The 20,207-nt window shown below is 42.7% G+C and overlaps 1 protein-coding gene across 1 annotated transcript in view; it reads right to left on the bottom strand.

Annotated features, from left to right (window-relative positions):
- Positions 1-355: 355 nt before the first annotated feature.
- The window catches only part of CLSPN (claspin), a 32,775-nt gene continuing 12,923 nt past the window's right edge, over positions 356-20,207 (bottom strand). The window contains exons 9-25 of the mRNA XM_045898102.3: positions 19,451-19,642; positions 16,749-16,999; positions 15,384-15,562; positions 14,993-15,057; positions 14,199-14,398; positions 13,714-13,868; positions 12,607-12,833; positions 11,962-12,073; positions 6,928-7,003; positions 6,607-6,710; positions 4,161-4,325; positions 3,947-4,068; positions 3,574-3,701; positions 3,149-3,251; positions 2,488-2,570; positions 2,064-2,225; positions 356-1,776 (exon numbers count right to left, since the gene is read on the bottom strand). Coding sequence (XP_045754058.1) covers positions 1,666-1,776; positions 2,064-2,225; positions 2,488-2,570; positions 3,149-3,251; positions 3,574-3,701; positions 3,947-4,068; positions 4,161-4,325; positions 6,607-6,710; positions 6,928-7,003; positions 11,962-12,073; positions 12,607-12,833; positions 13,714-13,868; positions 14,199-14,398; positions 14,993-15,057; positions 15,384-15,562; positions 16,749-16,999; positions 19,451-19,642 — 2,435 coding nt within the window. The 3' untranslated portion in view covers positions 356-1,665. The remainder of the gene's footprint in view (positions 1,777-2,063; positions 2,226-2,487; positions 2,571-3,148; positions 3,252-3,573; positions 3,702-3,946; positions 4,069-4,160; positions 4,326-6,606; positions 6,711-6,927; positions 7,004-11,961; positions 12,074-12,606; positions 12,834-13,713; positions 13,869-14,198; positions 14,399-14,992; positions 15,058-15,383; positions 15,563-16,748; positions 17,000-19,450; positions 19,643-20,207) is intronic.

Raw genomic sequence — 20,207 nt, 5'->3', positions numbered from 1 at the left:
GGTCTGGGAAAGCAAAAGGAGAGAAATATCTCGCCCTCCTTCCCAGCTCTCTTCTGCATGGCAAAGGCTGCCTGTCTAGGACCCTGTTTAGAGGGCTCAGAGGGAGGGGCATTAGCCCTCACCGTGGACCCAAGGCTGCAAATCAAAGAGCTATAACCACAGACACCATTTATGTAAACTTTCCTCACCTGCACTGAACCCAAACCACATGGGGAGTTAATGTGATTCACCGGAGTGGAGAGGCCAGGGAGGGACAACTGTAGCAGCCTTTCTCTCTAGACCCAGGGGGGCTTCCTTAGGAGACAGGTCGCCTGAAAACAATGCTCCTGAACATTAGACAGGTACTGACCTAAGAATGAGGACCCAATCTGGATGGCAAACCCTGCCTTCAGGCACTGAGATTTATTGAAACACTACATACATATTAAAACATCTTTATATACATTTTCCCCATTACAAGATTACAAATATACAAATTCAAAGTCAGCATCTTGTGTATTAGAAACAACTGTAGAAAACCTACACCCTAACTCCAGCAATTAAATTGGTGTTCCCCATCTGCCCATCACAAACTGGCACAATTCATCCAATTTGTCAAGTCCAGTTCCTGACAGTGAAACCACAGTATTCACATGGTATGTTTTTCCAAAGCAGCAGTGACACTCAGTTCTGGGGGGTGCGGGGGAGGATCTGTCTAGAATTCTGAGAGCCTCATGATTGTTCAGGGAAAATTGGGAGTGGGGGGGCAATTCTCTTCAACAATATTTTGATTATAAACTCGATAGTGGTCTTCTCTCTAAATAAGCAATGAACTGTTGTCCTCTGGTCAGGGCAATGTAATAAATCCAGTTGAATGCAATAAATAATGGTTATATGTCTTTTTGTCAGGATGAGAAGGGAGGTCCTTGAGCAACTTTGTTTCACATTGAGAATTTAATCCCAGGAGAGAGCTCTCTCTGCCCCATCGGATATATAATGTGGAAGACACCGGGTGTATATAACCCTTAATCTTCATCCTCGTAATCCAGAAAATTAGGGCAAACATCTTTCTGACTTGGGTACTGATTTGAGTCCTTACTATAGGGGAAGCAAATGTTAATCGGCAAGTTGAGGCTGCCTCGGGAAGAGGAATACAGGAAAATGGAAGGGGCGAGACAAATATAACGGCCCATCTGTTGATTCCGGGGTCCTCCAAGAAGGCTCTTTCACTGAGTCCAGGTCACTGTGGGGCACATCTTAGGGTGTGAAGGATTCCCACTGGCATCGACATCGGCATTCCCTGTTTTCTGGAATTTTCCGTAATGCCACACTTTTCCATCCTCCTCCTCCAACCACCCCTTTCACAAAGAGCTATCAAACCAGGAGGCTGCTAGGATAAAATGTCAAATATATAATGGAGGAAGTGAGCCTTCACCCAAGCATCCATGAATTAATGTAAACACTGCAGAATTAAGATTAGTGGCCAACCCAGGAAATAATACTAGGAAAGGAAAAAGACGTCCAGAGCGATGCAGTGGAAAGAACTGAAATCTCTGTCCGTAATCTTAATGCACTGATTATAAAGGGGAGCAGAGGGAGGTCATCCATGTGAGCATCAGTTCCAATCTTCAACGCCAGAAACTTCTCAAAGCAGTCTCAACATAAGTGCCAGCACCCTTGATGATATTAGCTTTCCAAGTATCTGAAGATGCTTTGCTTCAATCCTGAAGTGCTATCATCTGTTTTGAGGCGCTTGGGTGAAGGGGATGTCATTAAAGATGGAGCCCTTCTCCTTACCTAGAGAGCAGAGAAAGAGTCAGGACCAGCTCAAGACCCTCATACAAGTACTTACCTTCCATTAGCTCTTAAGAACACATAGTTAAATCATGGATATTTAGGAAAAAGAGAAATATAATCTTTCCAGGAAAGTTTCAAAGCTGATTACCTACTGGAGGTACTTCATTGGGGAGTGCAAGATTAACACCCCAGCATAAACCTTTAAGCCAGAAATATCTCTATTTTTTATTTAAAAATCAATCAATCTTGCCCTGGAGAGCCACCAAATCAGTTCTCAAATTCCCTACCTGAGGCTTAGATGATTGCTTCGCTGCCTCAGCCTTAACAGGAGAAAGTGTATGGAAGACAAAGTTTCTTAAATTTCGGGGTGCACTGGGGTTCAGGTCAGAGAGGGCAGCCAGTTTCTGAAGCACAGCTTTGGGCTGGTTTAGCAGTGAGCCTGTCTTCAGCTGAAGAGAGAAGAGTCGGTTGGCATCAGATCCCACGTGCCAAGGGAAGAATGAGAAGTCAGTCCCACCCTGCCTCCCCAGGTCTTGCGGGGACATATTCCTACCCCACTCAAGTAAAAAAGAAAGAGCAGAATCTTTTGACAGCTGCTTTCATTTCCTGCAGCCACCTCCCTCCGCTAATGACAGAGTACTCCCTTAGCCTGACCTGGGCCTAGAGAGCCTTGCAGATCGTGACATCAGCCTAACCAAGTCCCCAGCCAACCTGGTGGGCACTTTCCGGCCTGACGGCTTCAAAGGGACTTCTGAGTAAAGACTTTGGTTCTTGAGTAACCACAGCATGACTGGCTGAAAAGACAAGACAGAAAGGCTTATTCTGGGCAAAGCTGGGTAGAATTACCTTTAGATCTAAACAAGCTAAGAAGCCTGTAACTAAACGAATAAACTAAAGCTTGAAAACTCGGATTATTTTATAATGGTGACTTGAAACTATAGTAAGGAGCGGCAGGAAGAGAGACGACCAACTTGAACGTTGACAAATAGTTAACAGTAATAAGCAAAAACAAGCATGGTAAGAGTACAGAATAGTGTTTAAGAGCCTCATTCTGGAATTAGATATATCTAGGTTCAAAGTCTAGCTCTGACACAATCCTGGGCAACTAAATAAAGAAGCCAGAATTCCTACTCTGAGCTGCGTTAGAAGATAAAGTCAAACCAGCTACCTATACTCACAAGTACAATGTCCACTGCCCAATAGGCTAAGATCCAAAAACACTGTCATTTCCCATCTTGGAGGGCCCTCTTTAAGACAATGTTAGACACAGGACCATGCCTAAGCCGCAACAGTCCCTAAGGCTGCAGTCGCTTCCAAGGCTCCAGCACGAACAGTCCAGGGGGCTGGACCCGAAGGAGGGCCAAGAGCTCACCATTTTTCTGTAGTGCTTTGGCTGTAACTTTCTTGGCTAGCATCATAAACTGACTGTCTTCCCCAATGTCATCTTCTTCAGCTGCAATTTTCCCCTGCTGTGCCTGAAAATAAAAATCAACATTAATGGAAGTCTACCGCGTCCCCAAATGGCATAGCCTGGATTGTGAAGCTAAGGTACCTGGGATATCATTTGCTTTCTTTTTTGCAACCTTTGTTGCTATAGACAAAAAAATTGATATTGGACAAATACAAAATGAACTGCTCATGATCATCTTCTCAAAGCACAAAAGAAAATTCAAGGATTAAAAGGGACAGCAATAAGTTGCCCAAGATTTTGAAACTAGCCTGACCAGTGAGGTGAGTGGGTCCTCTCCTCCTCATAAACTAGGGACAGAACAGAGGACGTTCTTACAGACTTCCTACCTGGTCCTGAAGCCACTGCTCTCGTTCAATTCGCTCCTTCCTCCAACGGGCTTCTGTCTCATCAAGCTGCTCTTCGATCTGATCATCATCAGAGTCTCTGTGGAACAAGTCCATCTGGGAAGCATCATCTAAAGCAAAGAGTCAAGGCTATCAGCATTCCGCAGTCTCCTGGGAGAAGGTGCCCGGACAGACACACAGAACTCATCGCTCATCATACACCGACACAAGCTTTCCCCACTCACTAACACCAAGTCACGGTTACGGCCAGGTCCTCCTCAACAGCCTGCTGCGGTTTTGATTTCCACTTGCTGTCTTAAACTGGACAAACACGGATGCCGTACCATTTTGTTTCCGAAAGCAATGACCAAGATACCTATGTTTTTCCATCGGAATTTCCTTATTCGGCCAGGACCGTCACTGTGTAGATCCCCATCAGCGAGGTACCTCTCTTGGTATAAACGTAGCTCTCGCTTATCATCATCCAACATCGTTTTCCTGCAGGGAAAGTACAGCATTCAAAACCGGGATCACTCTGGCTGGTCGTAGAAACACCCCATTACGCAGAAGGGGCTTGTTGGGATACTGACATGTGTATTTTCTTGATTTGATTCTGCAGCTCCTCGTCAGAAGGAAGTACTTCATCAATTTCGTCCTGTTCATATTCGTCAAGCTCTTCCCCATCATACTCATCTTCACTTCCCACATCACTCCCCGACACCTCTGCCTCATCCTCCAGGTATTTCTTCAATCTCCTAGAAAAGAATTGTAAAGACTAGAAATGCAACAATGAATACAAACATACACAGACTATGGATGCAGTGAGAAAAGCAGAACATAGAGCCACTTAAATTTTAATAATATATTTTGAAGATACTTAAAGTCTATCATTTAATACACACTGTATGCCAATAACTGTCCTTTCCAGGCATTGTGGCATTATCTCAGGGGGGAAGACTATTATTCCCTTCAATTTAGTTGAATGAAATGAGTAAGAGTAAATAGAGATGAAAGAGAGTAAATAAATTACCCAAAGTCACACAACTAGGAGGTAGCAGAGCCTAGATTCTTTAAAGCCAGAATCCCAATCTCCTCTATACATTTGGGACATACCTGCTGGCAGGTTCAGATTATTCTGTTCTGTATTTAAGCTCACCAGTGTTGGGAGACAGATTAGAGATGGTATTGGTATAAAGACATAATAGATTGGGATCCCTTACAGCCACCAGATCTCGACCCCTAAGTTAGAGGCATGACTGAGGCTCAGAGTTACTGATAAGTAAAACCACTACTAGTTTTTGTGACCTCAGTTCCTACTAAGAACAAATCTGCTGTCACTTTGGGCTCAAAGTCCTGTCATCTCTGGTCATGAGTGGTAGAAGTTTGATGGCTATCTGAAGGCTGATTTTTATCAAAGACTCATGTTATTTTTTTTAAAGATTTTATTTATTTATTTGACAGAGAGAGAGAGAGAGATCTCACAAGCAGGGGGAGCCGGAGACGGAGAAGCAGGCTCCCTGCTGAGCAGGAAACAGATGCGGGGCTCGATCCCAGGACCCTGAGATCATGACCTGAGCCGAAGGCAGACACTTAACCGACTGAGCCACCTCAGCACCCCAGACTTACGTTATTCTTTTAAAGCTGAGTTCCTCTAAATCCTAGGGTTCCTGAGGAATTACTTCAGAGGGCTACTAGCCACTGAGTTCTCTAATCGTCCCATTAGCCCCTTTGGAGCAGTTCAACTTTTAGCTGTCATTCTTTCTAAGATTTCATTTGGACAAAAGACTTTGCAGTTAAATAAGGTTTAAGAACCACTTCTTTAGAAAAATCTATAGAGGGGCGCCTGGGTGGCTCAGTCGTTAAGCGTCTGCCTTCGGCTCAGGTCATGATCCCAGGGTCCTGGGATCGAGCCCCACATCGGGCTCCCTGCTCTGTGGGAAGCCTGCTTCTCCCTCTCCCACTCCCGCTGCTTGTGTTCCCTCTCTCGCTGTATCTCTTTCTCTGTCAAATAAATAAAATCTAAAAAAAAAAGGTTTAAAGAAAAATCTATAGATGACCCAAAGCTGTAGGAGATAGTTAATCTGAAAAATGACAAATTAGAACCCTAAACTTGATCTTAATAGAATGGAATGATGGGCTAGAGACAATAATATAAAGCTAGCAGGGATCAATATGATATCCAAATGTTAATTCTGAAGTCATCCGCGTAAAATATAATATTGAATACCTATTAAAATGGTATTTATAAAACTTTTAACATCACAGGAAAATGCTTATGGATATCCTAAGTGAGAAAAAAGCAAGATACAAACGTGTACATACAAAAAACCCCAAACAAACCTGCACAGATCTCAACTATATGAAAATATATGCATAAAAATGGTTATGGAGCAATCTACCATCCACACATTCATTAAATACTTGGATGGTGAACACAGATGATTTTTATTTGTAGCTTTCTGTCTTCTTTTAAATATTCTAAAATAAATGGTTTACTTTCATGAGCAGAAAAATGAAACATTAAAAAAAAAATGAACGGGAGGTCATATGCCCAACATTAGGATGAGGAAAACCTGAAATGACAGTAATTCATAGGAAAAAAGACCCTACTCCTAGACAAGGAATTTTTGTTGTCTACTAAATCCTCAGGATCTATATAGTGACTCAGCTCTTATGATCTTTGGTTACTTTACAAGTAGTGTGCGTCCAGATCATGGTTGTACCGCTACCCACAGCGGGAGTCAGACCACACCTGAGGATAAAGAGAATATCTAGGACGTGAGGAGTCGGGAAGCAACATCATGTGAGAAACAGCTGAAGGAACTAGAGATATTTAGTACAGAACTCACTTAAGGGAGTACATAACCATCTTTGAAGACTCAAGAGATATCATGTGAATGGGGTTTATTTAATCTGTGTTGACCAGGTCTGTTAACAGCAACAGACCCAGCAGACTTAGGTAAAACGGTAGCAAGCTACAACTCAACCATTAGGAGAACTTTCTCTAGCAATGGAAGGAATGGACATAACACCTACATTTGCCTTTTCAACCTCTCAGACTGCTTCAGGACCTCTTCCTCATCATCATCTTCATGGTCTTCCAGGGCCAGATCTTCATTAGCAGAGTTACTGTGTTCATCCTGAAAAATCAGAGTATCACACATAAGAGTTAAGCAGAATAGAATGTGTCCTCAACTAAAACAGGAATAAACTTCTGCCCAAACATCTCATTCTAGGAAATGGCTTCGGATGACATGCCAAACTTAGAATTCTCAACAACTCAGACTAGGAAAAAGACAGACAGCAGCAGCAACACCTGGAGTTCAGTTAGGATTACTCTGTTCCCTTCAAACTCACCTCATCACTATCAAACTCATTATCATTTGGGATAAGCCGAAAGTCTCCAAATTCCTCCTCTTCACCTTCTTCTTCCCTAAAGTGCAAATCAAGAAACCAATAAATAGGTTGTTGAAAGCAAACTACAAGGATTCAGCCAACTTAGGAATTGAAAATATTTTATTGGCACCAACAATCTCTTTAAGAAACAGGAAACAAGATACCTTGCCTTTAAAAAAAAATTTGTTTGTGATAAAATACACATAACATAAGGCACCGCATCTCAGCTGGCCCGCCCAAGACACCCTGAGCACCAATCCTATTCCCCCTCGCGGCCCCATTTCCAATCCAACAAAATAAAAGAAACTATCATGAACCAGGAGAAACTCGCCAAACTGCAAGCACAAGTGCGCATTGGTGGGAAAGGAACTGCTCGTCCAAAGAAGGTGGTTCATAGAACGGCTACAGCAGATGATAAAAAACTTCAGTTCTCCTTAAAGAAGTTAGGGGTAAACAGTATCTCTGGTATTGAAGAAGTGACTATGTTCACAAACCAAGGAACAGTGATGCACTCTAACAACCCCAAAGTTCAGACGTCGCTAGCAGCGAACTTTCACCATCACAGCCCAGGCTGAGACAAAGCAGCTGACAGAAATGCTACCCAGGATCTTAAACCAACTTGGTGCAGACAGTCTGACTAGTTGAAGAAGACTGGCTGAAGCTCTGCCCACACAATCTGTGGATGGAAAAGCACTACTTGCTACCAGAGAGGAGGAGGATGATGATGAAGTTCCAGATCTTGTGGAGAATTTTGATGAAGCTTCCAAGAATGAAGCAAACTGAATGGAGTCAACTTCTAAAGAAGTTGAAGTTACTGGGAGCTGCTATTTTATATGACTGCTTTTTAAAATTTTGTTCATGGATCTGATAAAATCTAGAGCTCTAATATTTTTAAGCCCAAGCCCCTTGGACACTGCAGCTCTTTTCAGGTTTTGCTTATACACAATTCATTCTCTGCAGCTAATTAAGCTGAAGAAGCCTGGGAATAAAGTTTGAAACAAGGTAATAAAGTTCTTTGCCTAGGAAACAAACAAACAAAATACACATAACATAAGCACAATGCTCAGCGCAGAGCCCGAAGCGGGATTTGATCTCAAGACCCTAAGACCATGACCTGAGCCGAAATCAAGAGTCAGACGCTTAACTGACTGAGCCACCCAAGTGCCCCCAAACTCTGTATCCTTTAAACAACAGTTCCCCACTCTTCCCTCCCCTCAGCTCCTGGCAACTACCCTTCTACTTTCTGTCTCTATGAATTTGACTACTCTCAGTACCTCATCTAAGTGGAATCCTACAGTGTTTGTATTTTGGGACTGGCTTATTTCACCTAGCATAATGTCCTCAAGGTTCATTCATGTTGTCACATGTGTCAGAATTTCCTTCCTTTTTAAGGATGACTAATCCATTTTGTGTGTGTGTGTGTGTCTACCACATTTTGTTTCTCCACTTGGGATGCTTCCATTTTTTTTTTTAAAGATTTTATTTCTTTATTTCACAGAGAGGCACAGCGAGAGGGAACACAAGCAGGGGGAGTGGGAGAGGGAGAAGCAGGCCTCCCGCCAAGCAGGGAGCCCAAAGCGGGGCTCGATCCCAGGACCCCGGGACCATGACCTGAGCTGAAGGCAGACGCTTAACGACTGAGCCACCCAGGCACCCCAGGATGCTTCCACTTTTTGATCATTATGAATAATGCTATGATGAACATGGGTATACAAATATCTGAGACCCTGTTTTCACTTCTTTTGTGAATATACTTGAAAGTGGAATTGCTGGATCATATTCTATTTTTAATTTTTTGAGACACTGCCATTCTGATTTCCACAGAAGCTTCAACAGTTTACATTCCCACCAGCAGTGGATAAGGGTTCCAATTTCTCCATATCCTCACAAACACTTGTTATTTTGTGGGTTTTTTTTTTAAATAGTAGCCATCCTAATGGGTGTGAGATAGTATCTTATTGTGGTTTTGATTTGCATTTCTCTAATCATTAGTGTTGAACACTTTCATGTGCTTATTCTTGCCTTTTTATTCTTTTTTTTTTTTAAGATTTTATTTATTTTTGACAGAGAGAGAGTGTACAAGCAGGGGAAGCAGCAGGCAGAGGGAGAGGAAGAAGCAGGCTTCCCGCGGAGCAGGGAGCCCGATGCAGGGCTTGATCCCAGGACCCCAGGACCATGACCTGAGCTGAAGGCAGATGCCTAACGACTGAGCCACCCAGGCGCCCCTTGCCTTTTTATTCTTAATAATTATGAACATTTAGGGGTGCCTGGGTGGCTCAGTCGTTAAGCGTCTGCCTTCGGCTCAGGTCATGATCCCGGGGTCCTGGGATCGAGCCCCGCATTAGGCTCCCTGCTCGTCGGGAAGCCTGCTTCTCCCTCTCCCACTCCCCCTGCTTATGTTCCCTCTCTCGCTGTCTCTCTCTGTCAAATAAATAAATAAAATCTTAAAAAAAAAAAAAAAATTATGAACATTTATTAAGCACCAAGAGTATACTGCAATGGTTGCTATGTAAAAACACAATTAACAACATAGTGTCCCTGCCATCGAGTTTACAATCTAAAATGAAATACAACAAGAATGCTGTAAGCCTACCTCAAAATTTCCTTAACTTAGAAAGTGGCTATTTTGGCAAGTAAATGAGGCAAAATGGCCTATCATTTTAGGTACAATGTTAATAGGCTTTGAACATGATCCAAAGAATGTTTTACTTGTACCCAGACATTTCCCCCAATTACAGTAGGCTTGGTAAGAAAAAGAGCACTTAGAAATTGGGTAAGAACAATGAATTATTTCAAATTGCCTTGTCGGACTTTAAACAGAGAAATGCTTACTAGCCTGAGTTTTTCCACAGCTAGGGAAAACCCCATGACAAATATCATGAACTCAATCAAGCCTATCTTCTATTCCACTTGCAACTTTTCGACTTCCTCCTCCTTTCCCACAGGTAAGGGCTCCAGTGACGCCCCTAGCAGGGAAGAAAGTACTGTATCTAGACAAAATATCCTAAAGTTGTAGAGGGTTACCAAATTGAACTTCCAGGAAATATTAATTCCTATTTTAAAAGAGGAGTGAGAAAAGACAGCAGTGCGCATCTGGCTGCAGGAGAGGCCTGGGTATGTAAGATATGTAAACAAAGCAGCTGAGCTCAGTTCATGCATCTTCAAAGTGATTAAGAATATGGGTAAATAGTTGCTTTTCTGTCCCTTATTTCTGGTGTAGGGGGATTTGACAATTTAGCGTCAAGATCCCAAATTGCAAAGCCTGTACTTTTGCCTATATCCATAGTATAATATTTAATAAATACTTCCAAAGTTTTCCTTGCTGGTCACATATTAGCTGACATAGGCACACTGAAGGGATTTTGATTCTTACTGTCAAATGCAAAGACTGTTTTAAACATCTGAGTACATATAGTCTTAAACTATATATTGATTATTTTCTTTTTTTATTTAAAAGATTTTATTTATTTATTTGGGTCAGAGAGAGAGAGAGAGAGAGCAAGAGCACAAGCAGGGGGAGCGGCAGGCAGAGGGAGAAGCAGACTCCCCGCGGAGCAGGGAGCCTGATGTGGGGCTCGATCCCACCTGGGATCATGACCTGAGCTGAAGGCAGATGCTTAACCAACTGAGCCACCCAGGTGTCCCTATACTGATTATTTTCAATCACTGATAATTCTTTGAATTTTTAGTGTTCTCTAAAAGAACACTAAATAGTAATTGGTTATAAGTTATCTGAAAAATGAAATAGAATTTAATTTACTCTGTAAAGTGCATGCACAAACTTTTAAAAAAATACACGCATACAAATATTTTAATTTGCCTTTTTTTTTTTTAAAGAGAAATGTTGTGTTTAATGGTAAAGCTTAGCACACTTTTAACAGCAGCCATGGCCTGAAGTCGAAGCAGCAGGGACAGGTAGGCGACCCCCGCGGAGTCTCACATGGTGAAGAGAATGAGGAAGGTGACCATCCCACAGAAGAGCCCTCTGTCCTCAGACAGGGGAAGGCCCAGAATGGCACAGAAGAGCTGCTGCTTGACAGACGGGTTCCTGGCACAGCCAATGATGAAGCTGCAAACACTGTTCCAGAGCCAGCCCCTGAACCAACCACACTAACTGTGGTAGCCCCAGCACCAATAATCGTGGCTGCTGGAGTGCCTGGGTGGCTTGGTCAGTTAAGCGTCTGCCTTTGGCTCAGGTCATGATCTCAGAGTCCTGTGATCGAGTCGCGCATTGGGCTCCCTGCTCATCGGGGAGCCTGCTTCTCCCTCTCCCCCACCTCCCTGCTTATTCTCTCTCTTTCAAATAAATAAATAAAAATCCTTTAAACAAACAAATAAACATGGCTGCCGCAGCAACATCCCAGGAGAGAACACTGGTCTGGAACTCCGTCAGGCCCCCTGGAGCAGGGAGCTGCTGTAGGAGGGCTGCTTGGATGGGATCCTGGCCTACTCAAGGAGGCAGACACAGGCCTGACTGGAGCCTTGGTACAACAGCGGATCAGAGCCAGAGGAATGAGCAGTGCCTGGTGCTCTGCACTGTCTGCCTCCCAGCTTTAGCTCTAGGTTTCTATTCTTGCCGTTTTTGTTTTGTTTTGTTTTAAAGATTTTATTTATTTATTTGAGAGAGAAAAAGCACAAATGGGGGGAGGGGCAAAGGGAGAGAAAGAAGCAGACTCCATGCTGAGCATGGAGCCCAACTCGGGGCCTGACACCGGGCTCAATCCCAGGACCCTGAGATCATGACCTGAGCCCAAGTCAGACGTTTAACCGACTGAGTCACCCAGGCGCTCCATATTCTTGCTTGCTTTCTTTAACCCTGTTCTCCACCAACCAAAGGAAATCACTGTAATTTCCTTACTTTGCAAACGAGACTCAAACGTACTGCAAGACTCTCAGACAGGATAGGAAGCCCCTAAGATGGTTCCTTATTGCTGACCTCAGGATTTTATCAGAAGACTGGGCCTTCCTACGTTCCCTCCAATCACTGAGACTCACCTGTCTGTGGGGAAAGAACCTGAGCAAAGAGCAAGTGCTTCTTCCATTGGATCCCCCAAGCTGCTCTCCTTCTCCTGCTTATTTAACTCTGATGGAGTCAGAGTAGAGGCATCTATATTACAACAAAGAAAAAGATTTGTCACCAAGAAATAACAGCTTTGTCCTCTTTCCCCAGCTCAATACAGTTCTAAGGTAAGCTTGCCAAAAAGATCCATTCATTCAACAAATCCTTATTTGGTGCTTACTATGTGCCAGGCACAAGGGATACGGTAGTGAACAAAACAAAAATCCCAGCTCACATAGAGCTGACATTCTAGCATCGGGGAGAATGGAACACGCAAGTGGAAACAAGTAGGCATTAATATGAAATTAACTGTCCTCTAACACTCTTCTAAGCTTTGCACGCATATTAACCATAAATGAGAAATCGCATGGCAAAAGCTGAAGCTTAAGTTGACGTTTTACCACCTTAAGGAAGTCAGGGCTCCAAATGTCAGGAAGCTAAGAATTCAGCCTATACACAAGAATCCAGCACAGCCCTGTTTTCTGCGAACTTTTCACCCACGGGTAACAGGCTTCTTTTCAAAGACACTGACTTAAGATATTTGGCTGTGGTGAGCCCGATTTTCTCTGTTGGCTATTTACCTTGAGAAGTGAATTTTCCTGAACAAAGATTCAGAAGTTCCTCCAGGTTCTCTTTCTTGTCATTCTTCCTGGGCTGAGTTTTTTCAGTTTGAGATGTGAACTTTCCGGTACACAGATCCAATAGTTCATCCATGTTAGCGTCCATGGCATTCTCATCCATACTGGCCAATGGCAAGCCAGGCTGCAAAGCCTGGTACTGATTCCTGTGGTTTCTAACATTTAAGAACCTACAAACACAATGAAGAATATAAGAAATTCTCTAGGGGTAAAAACAAAGTAGTAGGTAAAAAAATCTAAAGAGGATTTTTTTTTTTAAGAAGGGGGGAGGGGCAGAGGGAGAGAGAAAGAGTCTTAGGCAGGCTCCATGCCCGGCCTGGAGCCCAAGGCAGGGCTTGATCTCACGATCCTGAGATCATGACCTGAGCCGAAATCAAGAGTAGGACGTTTAACCGACTGAGCCACCCAGGCGTCCCATGGGGAAAAAAAATTGGATGTTTCTAAAACCTAACTTAAAAGCTGAATCCCAGGGGTGCCTGGGTGGCTCAGTTGGTTAAGCATCTGCCTTCGGCTCAGGTTATGATCTCAGGGTCCTGGGATCAAGCCACATGTAGGGCTCCTTGCTTGGCAGGGAGTCTGCTTCTCCCCCTCTCTATGCCCCTCCCCATCGCTCATGTTCTCTCTCTCAAATAAATAAATAAAATCTTAAAAAAAAAAAAAAATGCTGAATTCCAAACCAAAAGACTGTAGCCTTGTGATAATCTAAAGAGGGAGGGAGTTTAATAAAAGAATAAATGCTATTTGAAAGGTAAAGGGGTAAAGGATAATTTTTGGTTCCAGTGCCAGAGTAGAACTTGGTGTTATGTCCACGTAATGTGCCACGGATCTGTAAAGCAGAGATCGAAGGATCAGAATGCCAGCAAGGACTATTTACGTTTTATTTTCTGGAGGGCCTTTGTTCAAACTTGCAGAATGTAATACTAATGGTCTGTACACCTTCTCTTTCTCAGAAGAGAAAGCACAGATGGAGCAACAGAAGCTCACTTTATTTTTAAACAAATTAAGCAGTACCCAGCACCATCCCACCCACAGAAACATAAAACTACCTACCCATCTGCATCCAACAGTTGGCTCTGAGTGTCATCTTCTAAACAAAACTGGAAGTCTCCGGCTCCTAGGAAAAGTGTCTTAGGCTCTGGGGAGGCGTTATACAGATCCTGGGAATCCTCGATGGGAAGTGAAGGCTCAGACAGCTTTCCTGAACTCTGGCACCAAAACAAAACCAAACAAAAACAAAACATTTTATAATTGTCATTCACTGTCATGACAACAACAGAAGTTGCTATTTGCAGGATTTTATCTACTCTCAGGCAATTGCAATTGAGGAGGACAATGCATAGCCAAGAGAGGAATAAAGAAAAACATTTTCAGGAAAGTAAGAACACTGGATGAGGCTTGTTTTTAATACACAAAGGGGGTGGTTTCTTTAAAGTGAACATACATAATGTGGTGGGAGTTGGTTGGCTTGGACACACTTAATTTAGCAGTGTGGGAAGTAAAAGGGGGAGGAGATTAGAAAACAATTACCATCTTACCTTAGAAGCTGAGCTGACCAAACTGGCTCGAAATAGCCCAGGGGAAGGAGATCTGAATCCTCCTGCTGTAGGGAAAAAACTGGTCCCACGGCCTGTCTGTCTATTGCAAGGCTGATAGGATGGAATCGTGGAGCCAATCAGCTCAAAGCTGCTATTGTGGCTGCTCTCCTTTGTTAGCAATGAGCATGAATCATCTTCATCTAAGGAAAGAGAAATAACTTCTAAGTACATGATTCCAGAAATAAGGTGGATCTGTTTAGGACAAAGAATTGAGAATGAAACTGTCAGGTAACATTCATAGGCAAACCTCTCAAGTTATATGTTCTAAAACATGAAGTTGAAGGTAAATTATAGTACTAACTAGCATTATACCATCGAGGTTTATCACTGAGCTAAGTGACACCTGAAAGTTCCCATCTTTCTCTCACCCTGCCTAACGCCTATGATCACTCTCCCCATTATCCACTCACATATACATCTTCCTTTCATCTACATATGACAGAAATGTTTCACGGTTCACTTAATCAACACACACTACTAAGGACCTATTATATGTCCATGGTCAACTGTAAGGAAACTGAATGTAAGTTTTCAAAAACAGAACCAAGAAAAATCTTCTAATTCGTAAATTCCTTTCAGAAGAATTTTCTAACTCATAGATTCCTTTCATTGCCACAGGGGAGACTGAGAAAAGTCTACTAGAGTTCAAAAAAATGGAATCTTATGGAATTGTAGTCCTGAAGTACCAAAGTTAGAGGAGCTAAGAAAAGTTCTGTGTAGGAGTTACTACTTACCCAGTTTGCTAGACCTTTTGCCTGAGATTTCATCTGTTTCTGATTTTTCTTCACTAGGAAAGTAACTACAAAACAAGAAGGTAAGTTGTTTTATCTGGTTCTGCTTTTTTTTTCTTTAAGACTTATTTTTTTGAGAGAGAGAGAGTCTGAACACACACAAATGAGGGGAGGGGCAGAGGGAGAAGAAGAGGGAAAGAATCCCAAGCAGACTCCCTGCTGAGCCTGGAGCCAGACACGGGGCTCCATCCCATGACCCATGAGATCACGACCCGAGCAGAAATCAAAAGTCGGACGCTTAACAGACCGAGCCACCCAGGAGCCCATGTTTCTGCTTCTTCTGAGAGGGGCAAACGCAAGGGAATCTTATCTTTCCCTAGAGAGAATTACTTACCCCATCTTGGAAGAGTGGTCCTTAAACAGAAGTAAGGTAGAATCGGATGACAGAGGTTTGGGGACAGAGAGAAGGCCAACTGACTTGCCAATGTTACTACTGCCGTCACTGTTGTCTTTCTCCATTTCTTTCTCGTCTTTGGTTTCCATTTCTTCACTACTGAGAAGGAATTCTGCAATCTTCACCAATCACACCGCCCCAGAACAAAAAATTTAAAAGCAAATATGCTGTTAGCCTGATATATGGCTGCTTGGTTACAGGTCACATCTTAGATCTGAAAAGGTAAACCTAAAGGAAGCTTGGTCTAACCGTTAGCAGCAACATAACTTTTCCTGACACTTCTAGAGCTCTTTTATACTTATTTTACCTTTTACCCTCCCCAACTTGCTACAAGATTGTGAAAGAAGACTGGATTATCATTTTATTGAGGCAGTGAGGGGTTAAATAATTAGCCTGAGACTGAGGGACAACTAGCAGCCTCAGACCAAAAACAGACTGTGACAGGCAGCCCAGTTCAGACATTCAGACTCCCTTCTTTCTTGACCCAGGGATAAATATGAGCCAACTCTCGCAGTGACTTCAGAGTTCCAACACGGGGGCTTTTCTTTTTCTTTTCTATTATTTATTATTTTGGTGGCTTTTTTCTTTTTCAAAATACCCAAAACCCTATCATCATCTATCTTACCTAGGCAGAAAACAATACTGTGGAACAAGAGTAAGAGGCCCTTTTACAATTACCCTCCTTAGCAAAGAAAGAAACTCAGGAAGATCTCAGCCTGCCTGAGAACTTATTCTAGACCTCCACCTGATCAAGGTTAAGACTACTGTTCATTCTGAATAGAGAAAACTACATACACAACAAAGATAAAAGCATCTAAGGGGGCGCCTGGGTGGCTCAGCTGGTTAAGCATCTGCCTTCGGCTCGGGTCATGATCCCAGGGTCCTGGGATCGAGCCCCACATTGGGCTCCCTGCTCGGCGGGAAGCCTGCTTCTCCCTCTCTCACTCCCCTTGCTTGTGTTCCCTCTCTCGCTGTGTCTCTCTGTGTCAAATAAATAAATAAAATCTTAAAAAAAAAAAAAAAAAAGCATCTATGAATACAAAGCTGTTTCCATTTTAGTCATATATTTCAATAAGTAGATTAACAGGTAGAGGCCAAGCCTAGGGCCCCACGAACGGCCAGTAGCCAAAGTCACTGACGGAACTGAATGCACTAGGACTACGGTACCTCTGAGCTACTTACGTCATCTCTGCCCCTAAAATCTCTTACACGATTGAACATGCTTACTCTACTCTTATTCACATCTGATTTTCTCTTTCCCTTACCCATCCTGACCAGGTAACAAAATTAAATAGTTGTCAGAACCTCCTGATTGCCTTCTTCCTCCTCTTCTTGCTCTAAATCTCTCTCTTCCTCCTCTTCTTGCTCTAACTCTCCCTCTCCCTCCTCTTCTCCATCTTCCTCCGACTCATCCGTCATTTCTTCCTCCTCTTCCTCTTCTTCAAATCCATCTTCATTATCTAACTTAAATAATGCTTGGCGCTTTTGGCGTTCCTCAAGCCTACGGAGTTTCATCGCTTCCTGTAGTTTGGCTTTCAGCACCTGAAGCTTTTCACCTGAACAGAAATATGAAGAAATGCTGTAGACACAATGACCGACTACCTATTGCAATCATGGAAGCGTGCATTTCAGGCAACTCCAGAAATGTTCTAGTCACATCCCCAAAGGAAAATCAGAGACCTTAGTACTCCAGGCTTTTGTTATCTTAACAAATAAGGAGCAAAACTACATCTACTCACAGATTACATAGTCTTTTTTTTTTTTAAGATTTATTTATTTATTTGACAGAGAGAGACAGCGAGAGAGGAAACACAAGCAGGGGGAGTGGGAGAGTGAGAAGTAGGTTTCCCTCTGAGCAGGGAGCCCGACACGGGGCTCGATCCCAGGACGCTTAGATCATGACCTGAGCCGAAGGCAGACGTTCAACGACTGAGCCACCCAGGTGCTCCAACATTAATATTAAAGAATAAAAGAAACAACTCAAGAGTAAAATGGGCAAAGGGTATGTTCAAAGAAAAAATGAACATATGTGGTTAATAAACAAAAGTAATGCTTATTAACCTCATTTCTCTCTCTTTTTAAGATTTTATTTTTAAGTACTCTTACACCCGACATGGGGCTCGAACTCATAACCCCAAGATTAAGAGTCACATGCTCCACTGACTGAGCCAGTCAGGCACCCCTCACCTCATTTGTAATTAAAGAGATACAAATCAAAATAAGAGATACCATTTTTGACATATTGGCAAAAATTAGAAGGGTTGATAGTATCTCTTATGAACAAGAAGAAACAGGAACTCTTACAAACTGTGATTCAGAGTGTAAATTTGTACAACTATTTTAAAGGACAATGGGATGATATATATCAAAATTTGACTCAATGATTCCACTGTAAGGAATTCTGCATCCAGGGGCTCCTGGGTGGCTCAGTCAGTTAACTGACTGCCTTCAGCTCAGGTCATGATCCCAGCATCCTGGGATCAAGCCGCACATCAGGCTCCCAGCTCAGCGGAGAGCCTGCTTCTCCCTCTCCCTCTGCTGTTCCCCTGCTTGTGTGCTCTTTCTCTCCCTCTCTGTCAAATAAATAAATAAAATGTTTAAAGGAAAAAAAGAAAGGAATTCTACATCCAGATACACCAACATATACCTGATACGGGGGTGCAACATGAGATGCCAAAAACTGGAATAAACAAGATGTCCATTAACAGGAGTATGGTTAAACAAATCATGTTACAGTCACACAATGGAATATTATGCAGCTGGTAAAAAAAACCTCAAGAACAATATAATGTGTATCTGAGCTCTGAAGTTAGGAGGTCTGGATTAGGCTGCTGGTTCTACTACTCACAGGCTGTGTAAACTTGAGCAAGTTGTTTAAATGCTTTGTATATCAGTTTCCTCATATATAAAATAAGGATACTGATGTTATCAGTATCCTTATATCCTATATCTAGGTACTAGGTAAAGTACCTAGAGCAGTGCCTGGCAGAGAGTGAGTATCCAATGTCTGTCTGTCCGTCTCTCTCTCTCACACATACATACACTCTGGTGTATGTATATGAATTTTCTTCCTAGGATACACAAGAAATTGTCAAGAGCTGTCTTTAGGAAGACTAATTTTCCATTTCATACATTTTCCACAGTGTCTTAATTTTTTTCTATGTGATATATTAATTGTACTTTCCAAGTGGAAGTGGGGACAACAGACATTGTTAAAACAAAAAAGTAGATTAGAAATCAGAATGCATGGTATGATCACATTATTGTTTGTTTCTAAAAACATATACATACAAGCATGCAAAGAGAGATTAAAAGGATACATAATAGGGATGCCTGGGTGACTCAGACGGTTAAGTGATGGACTCTTGATTTTGGCTCAGGTCATGATCTCAGGGTTGTGAGATCAAGCCCCGTGTGGGGCTCTGTGCTCAGCAGGATGTCTGCTTGAGATTCTCTCTCCCTCTCTCTCTCTCTGCCCCTCTCCCAGCTTGTGCCCATGCTCTCTCTCTAAAATAAATAAAATCTTTTTTTAAAAAAAGGATACACAATATAGTTATAGGTGTCTCTGATGGAGGATCGTAGAAGCTTTTTCTTTATTCTTTCTTTGTATTTCCTACAATGGATATTTATAGTTTTTTATTTTTTAAGTAATGTATTGATTTTTGAAGTTTTTTATGTATTTAAGTAATCTCTACACCCCATGGGGGACTCAAACTCACAACCCCAAGATCAAGAGTTGCACGCTCTTCCGACTGAGCCAGACAGGCACCTTTATTTATTGTTTTTTATAATAAGACAAAGACAATTGGAAATAAAGTCATCTTACCCACCCCACACATCTAAGCAATGCTCATGTGAATCATGCCACAGGTACTGCTATCCAATCTCCAAAGTGTCCAAGGAAAGAGATTCTAGAACTTTTTACTACAGGGTCTTCAGTAGCCATAAAGACCTGCCAGAGTGCAAAGTGTGAGGAATCAAACAAACAAAAACATGAACTCAAATACCTGGCTTTGTGTGGCTTGCTCCATCCAGCTTCTCAGCTGCCAAAGTCACAGGTACCACATCTGCCTTCAGCTCTTCCCTGCCATCAGTGTCCACGTCTTTCACTATGATGTTCACATTCACCTTCTGACCAGCCCTGGGCTTGACCGCTGGGTTGGCGTGCTTCCAGAAACGCTGTTTCAAGGCTTCCAGTTCTAGATCCAAAGACCAACCAGTGTGTCAGTTCGCCTTGCTTAAACTCTTTCCTTTAAGATTCCAGTTAAGAATCATAAGCTAAGTTTTTTTTTTGTTTTTTTTTTTTAAGATTTATTTATTTATTTATTTGTCAGAGAGAGAGAGAGAGACAGAACACAAGCAGGGGGAGAGGCAGGCAGAGGGAGAAGCAGGCTCCCCGCCGAGCAGGGAGCCCGATGCGGGACTCGATCCCGGGACTCCAGGATCATGACCTGAGCCGAAGGCAGTCGCTTAACCGACCGAGCCACCCAGGCGTCCCATAAGCTAAGTTTTTAAGCTCAACAAAGTCGCAGCGGGAAAAAGAACACCCAAAGACACCAAAGACTCCTTTGCTACTAACACCTATGTCAAATTCATATTCATGTAACTTAACCAAACTAATGAAATGTTGCAATTGTTCTTCCTCAGTATACTTCAAAAATCATTTTAGGGTAGGGGCACCTAGGTGGCTCAGTTGGTTAAACGTCTGCCTTCGGGTCAGGTCATGATCCCAGGGTCCTGGGATCGAGTCCCGCATTGGGCTCC

The sequence above is a fragment of the Mirounga angustirostris genome, unplaced genomic scaffold, assembly GCF_029215605.1.
Source record: "Mirounga angustirostris isolate CCGP_5_RB_7025 unplaced genomic scaffold, mMirAng1.0.hap1 SCAF_4, whole genome shotgun sequence".
In the NCBI taxonomy this organism is placed as follows: domain Eukaryota; kingdom Metazoa; phylum Chordata; class Mammalia; order Carnivora; family Phocidae; genus Mirounga; species Mirounga angustirostris.
Note: the sequence above shows the minus strand (reverse complement) of the source record. Positions and strands in the feature narration are given on the sequence as shown.